The 5,554-nt window shown below is 41.7% G+C and overlaps 1 protein-coding gene across 1 annotated transcript; it reads left to right on the top strand.

The window, feature by feature from the left end:
• Positions 1-608: 608 nt before the first annotated feature.
• Positions 609-2,703, top strand: LOC147847276 (cilia- and flagella-associated protein 53-like). Its single transcript, XM_087339369.1, has 4 exons — positions 609-1,761; positions 1,893-2,005; positions 2,173-2,269; positions 2,442-2,703. The coding sequence occupies exons 1-4, from the start codon at positions 609-611 to the stop codon at positions 2,549-2,551; spliced, it is 1,473 nt and encodes a 490-aa protein (XP_087195495.1). The 3' UTR covers positions 2,552-2,703.
• The last annotated feature ends 2,851 nt before the right edge of the window (positions 2,704-5,554 follow it).

The following is a 5,554-nucleotide window of genomic DNA, read 5'->3' on the forward strand; positions in this document are numbered from 1 at the left end:
TCGCGGATGAGGCGAAAGGCACAATCTCTGAGAGCCGGAAGCAAGCAAGGATGGGTCGGAGTTTGAGGCCATAATGGCATATGTCGCATGTTACTTATACGGGAGAACCAGGCTAAAAAGGAGGTGCAGAGCGACTACGAATTGGGTTGATCTGCACACGTCAATGACACCAACATGACTCATGAGACAAAAACCAAGAGACAAGTTTTTTATGAGATAATAAGTCGAGAGGGCATGATACGTCGACATGAAGTGCGTGCGTGCGTGCGTGTGTGCGTGCGTGTGTGAACAGGAACCGAGAGAGGGGGTGCATGGTCATGGATGTAGAGCCGGACAGGTGTGAAACCAAACGAAATATCAAAGGATGCCAGAAGAAACCAAAAAGAACAAAAATGTCATGGGCACCATGAAAAAAAACACAAAAAAATGAACGGTTTAGTTAGTTGGAATGAAAACCTTTTGCTTTCTCTCTTGTTATCCTATCTCTGTCTCTGTCTCTCTCTTTGTGGACCATCTCTGTACATAGAGACAATCTCTGTGGTCCATATCTCTGTGGACCATCTCCATCTCAGATCCATTTTTGTGAGAACCTTGAATTTTGCTCCACCATGCAGATGCATCACAAGTTCAAGCCCCCATCCAACCAAGACCGGCTCCTGAAGCAGCGGGTATACGAGGACGAGATCCGGGACCGGCTCGCCAACATCCACAACTATGACCACCTCATGCGGTGCGCGGAGTTCGAGATCTCCAACGAGCCCAAGATGTCGTACCGCACGCTCTCCGAGAAGCTCAGGGCCATCCGCGAGAGGCGGGACACGGACGTCCTTGGGAGGCGGGCCAAGCTCTCAGAGCTCCTTGGCCACGAGGAGGCGCGATTCGAGGAGGAGATGAAACGGGGCAGCCGCGTGAGCTTGTCCGGGCGCCGGGATTGGCTCGAGTCCGAGGCCCGTAGGATGAAGGCTGAGAGGCTGGGCCGCGAGCGGGAGGTCGCGGACACGCAGCTCGAGAGGGCCTTCCGGGACAGTTCCGATGATGTCAGGGTCCACTGCTCAAAGCAGGCCGTGCTCCGGGCTGAGGCCGAGAGGCAACGGCAGCGCGCGAGCAACCTCCAGAGGAAGGCCCGGCACGAGGAAGAGGAGAAGGGCCTCTACAAGAAGATGGAGATGGAATGGGAGAGGCAAGATGAGGTGGCCCGAGAGGAGTTGGGGCGGCAAAATGCCCGGAAACAAGAGGCAATCGACATCCTTTGTGATCAAGTTTTCATGGTCCGGAAGCTCCGGGAAGAGGAGCGAGCCGCGGTCGAAGACGACATGATCAAGCTGAACAAGAGGTGGAAACAAGAGGAAGAGGATCTGAAGAAGAAGCAATACGAGAAGAGGTGCCTCGAGGGCAGAAAGGCGCGGGAGATGCTGCTCTACAACGAGCACAACCGGGCGAAGAAGGCAGCCGTGGTCCAAGAAGAGAAGAGATACGATGCCCACATGATTGCAATGGTGTCGGAGAGAGAGGCTGAAGAAGAAAGGCAAGAGAGCATGCTCCGGGAGGCCCAGCGGAGAGAGGCGAAAGCTTATGCAGATCAGCTCAGGGCTGTGGTAGAGCAGCAGAAATGCGAGGATGATGAGCTCGAGGCGATCATCAAAGCCGAAGTTGAGGACTCGTGGCGGAAGCAAGACGAACAAACCAAGAAACAAGATGACTCTAGGAAAGCACTCCTTGATCAAGTTCATCAAGGACGCCAAGATCAAATCCAATTCAAGGGTACACTTGCTTGTTAAGAAGCATAATATTTCATTCATGGGTGTTAATCTTAATTAGTTTATTAGTCGGGTCTTAAGGTCAGATGCATACAAAATAAAAAAAGACACCCTTCTTGCTTTGTCTCTTGATAGAGTTCTTGCTGAAGGACCAAGAAGAGCAGAAAAGGGCTGAATTTGAAAAGGATCAAGCTGATGCCATATTGGCAAAGCTAGAGGATGAGAGAAAAGTCGAACAAGCGAGACTGGTAAGCACTTTGCGTACACGGATCTTCCTTGTCGTATTAATTGTGACGGTTGAAGAGATGTTTTTTTTAGCGATGAAAAAAGCATCGCTTCGATTGCTAGGATTTGATGTTTCATTGGCCGATTCTTGACACATTTAGCTTATCTTCTGCATTCCCCCATTGATCAGTCTAAACAAGAAGTTAAGGATTATTTACAAGCACAAGTGAGGCACAAAAAGGCAGAAGAGCATGTCATCCAGCAGAACAAAAGAGCCGACTTTGAAGGTTCGATACTTAAAATCTTTCATTATCAATTTTGAATTTTGAGTGTTAAGCTTATTTAAGCATCAGGAGCTGGTGGGTTTCAAACAATTAGGAGCTCTCATTATGTTGGTTTATAACATACTAAGTGTTGCTTCTTGGTTTCATTTGTTTCCCCCTTGAATGCCTACCTTAGATGCAAAAGTGGCAGAAAGTAAATATGAAGCTAGAGTGAATAAAACATTAACAGATTTGCCTCATCGGGAGCCCTACTATGGAAGAAAAGCAGTAAGATGGTATGAATAAAGTCTATTCAGCACAAAATTTTGAGACTCGAGAGATGTCACATAGTTTTGCTCGTGAGAAATATGACCTAACAAGGTTGTTTCCATTATGACAATCAAATTATTGAAATTGTAGATAACTTTGTCTTCAATATGATTGATTCACTTCTTAGCACTATGTCCAGTGAATCCAAATTTTGTTTAGCCATATACACATGAAAAAGGTTTTATAGAAGTAATATTGATAGAGGCCTGTTGCATACCCCATTGTCACTCTAAATCATAAATGCTACAAGTGAAATTCTCAAATATATAACAATTCTTTCATGCATTAAAAATGATGGTGCATGAGAGAGGTTGCCATTAAATTTAGCTTCAGAAAACAAGCTAGCAAGGATATCTCACACCATATCATTTTAATTTAATCATACAATTTTTTCAGAGCACAAACAATCTGTAATCGGAAGTAACACAATGCCTGATTGTAGAAAAACAAACAAATACAATTAATTGATCATTCTCAATGAAACACAGACAATAACCCTGTTCCACTAGAGAAACGCAAGCAAGTATCACTAATTGATCATGTAGTCTAAAAAATCATGACATTGTAGTTGTAAGCCACAAATCAAATGACTCACAATTGTAATTGAAATCATGCATAAATCAAATAAGACAAGATTGATTATGGATACAACATACAATTCTCATTTATTATTATGATACAGCTCAAAACCAAGAACCCCAAAGGCAAATAATGTAAAAAAAAAAGCAAAATCCAATTTTAAATTTATATACATTCTTTACAATTGTGTATTGTAGTAATTTTTTCATGGGTTCCCAGCATTGCTTGAAGGACCACCAATGTCGGCAACAACAACTATCACTGAAACCCTTTTTTGGAAAAAATATAAAAAAATTCACTAAAAACCCCAAAAGACAGAAATTTCCTCCAAGTAGAATTCACACTTATTCATAATGTCCATGTGCAATGCTAATATCATTCTACAAAACCATGTCTCGAGTTCAAGGGCCAATATACACATTATTTTGCTTCATCGAGTAAATCAAATTTGTCTGCATTAGGCTTCGCAACCTCAGTACCGAGGACTTGAACCTTGATTATGCTTCCAAGATCTCCTAGATTTCAAGTAAATGTGGTGGCATCATCCTCCCTTTCATCCTTATACGATTCCCTTATTCATGTTTTTCAATTTTCCCCTCAAGTTCCAAATCGTTTTTACAAACCAAGGCATGTAACAATCTGTTATGCATCATGTACCCATCCATAGTACCTCTCCATGCCTTCAAGGCACAAAACAATGTCTTTTCTCCAAAGAAATACCTTCATCAGTTTATATGCTCAACATAATGTAAGTATTTCTCCCCATGAAAATGCAAGTTTAGACTATAAAAGTTTGAGAATCCTTTGGATTCTTAATTTGAATATGGACAAAAAACAGCTAAGTTCTCAAGAAAAACTAATGAAACTTAAAACTTCGATCAATGTCACCTTCAAGAAAAGTTTTAAACCTATATTTTACATGATTTCAAGATTGAAATTCGATTCAGAATATCTAGATCATATGCTTATAAGGGCAACTCCATTAACGAGATCCTTTTCTAGGATGAGTTATATGTTTGAGAATCAATGAAACCGAAGTGATACTCAAAGAAGGGAAATGTCATTGATTTTATTCAATGTTTTGGTGGTCTGAGTGTTGCTATATGGTGCAGGTGTGTTGGGTGGCACTATCTCACTTAGTGCATTGAATGGAATAAAGATTATTCAAAAGTTGTTCCCATGTAGAATATATTATACTATTAGAAATGAGTGCACAGCCCATAGAGGCGCAAGCAATGCAAAGATTATATCACAATGGACAAGAATATGCGCAGTCACAAATGGCCAAAACAGGTGTGGAACCTAGGATGCAAGGTACAAAAGCTAATAAGAGCAAAATCCTCTCATTTGGCTGGGTGCTTGACATTATGAAATGGTCTAAAAGTTGGGGTGTAACAGATATATTAGAGCTCTCATAAGATGCTATGAAGTATTTGATGATAATAGGTGCACCAAGGATGAGGTGGCAAGAAACATTATAAATGTTAACCCTCAATGTTGGAATGTTGGGCCCAATACAAGGTAAAAATGCCAAAACTTACTTCTTGCATGCTCAGCAAATAAGCTAATTCGTGAGAAGTGTGATGATTTGTTAGACGTGCATAATAATTTAAGCATCATACTCAAAACGGCACCACGAAGGGTGAGCACATATGTGTGTGCATTATTTTTCACATAGAGGGTTTTTACTACAAAGTAGTAACCCCCATTCTTAAGGAGTCACATACAAGATGATATGTTGATTTGGCAATGATCTTACACACATTCGCATTGACTCATCAAAAAGTTGTCTTCACCCTATCAGGAGGGCAGGTTGAAGTAGTAGATTCCTATGTATATCTAGGAGTCACATTTACAAGCATGAGTGGGTGCTTCTCAGTGTCTAAAGCCACTAAAAATTGACTAACTCAAGGATATGCAGTTTTAGCATGCTAGAATGGCAAGTAGAAGCAGTATTCCAAAAATCAACCTCATCAACTAGTTTGAACCATGCTATTTTAAAGAATCACATGTAAGGCGTTTGAAGCATCAGAGCAAATGGAAACAACAAAACACACAGAAGGATCATGGTACTCACAGCTGATGGAGTCTACATGGACTCCACACCATTCTAAAAACAATGGAGAAGGCTGGCCCACGACAATTTGGCCAAGTCCCGTTCGAGCTTCAAAAGCATCGGGAAGCAAACCCTTAGATGCACGCAGGATGCAATGACAATCGCAACTTGTTTAGCTTCATGATAACCTCGTTTCCATGCACCAATCAACATCAGGTACAAAATCCGGTCACCACTATTCGCATACATATTAGTTATGCACTTCATGCTTGTAAATTATCTCAAACAAACCATTCCACCACATGCATTGAGATCATGAGCATGGAGATTCAAGAAAAATTGAG

This window comes from Azolla caroliniana, unplaced genomic scaffold (assembly GCF_043228905.1).
Source record: "Azolla caroliniana isolate FFs.n. ecotype wild unplaced genomic scaffold, voAzoCaro1.0.p SCAF_1257, whole genome shotgun sequence".
Classification (NCBI taxonomy): domain Eukaryota; kingdom Viridiplantae; phylum Streptophyta; class Polypodiopsida; order Salviniales; family Salviniaceae; genus Azolla; species Azolla caroliniana.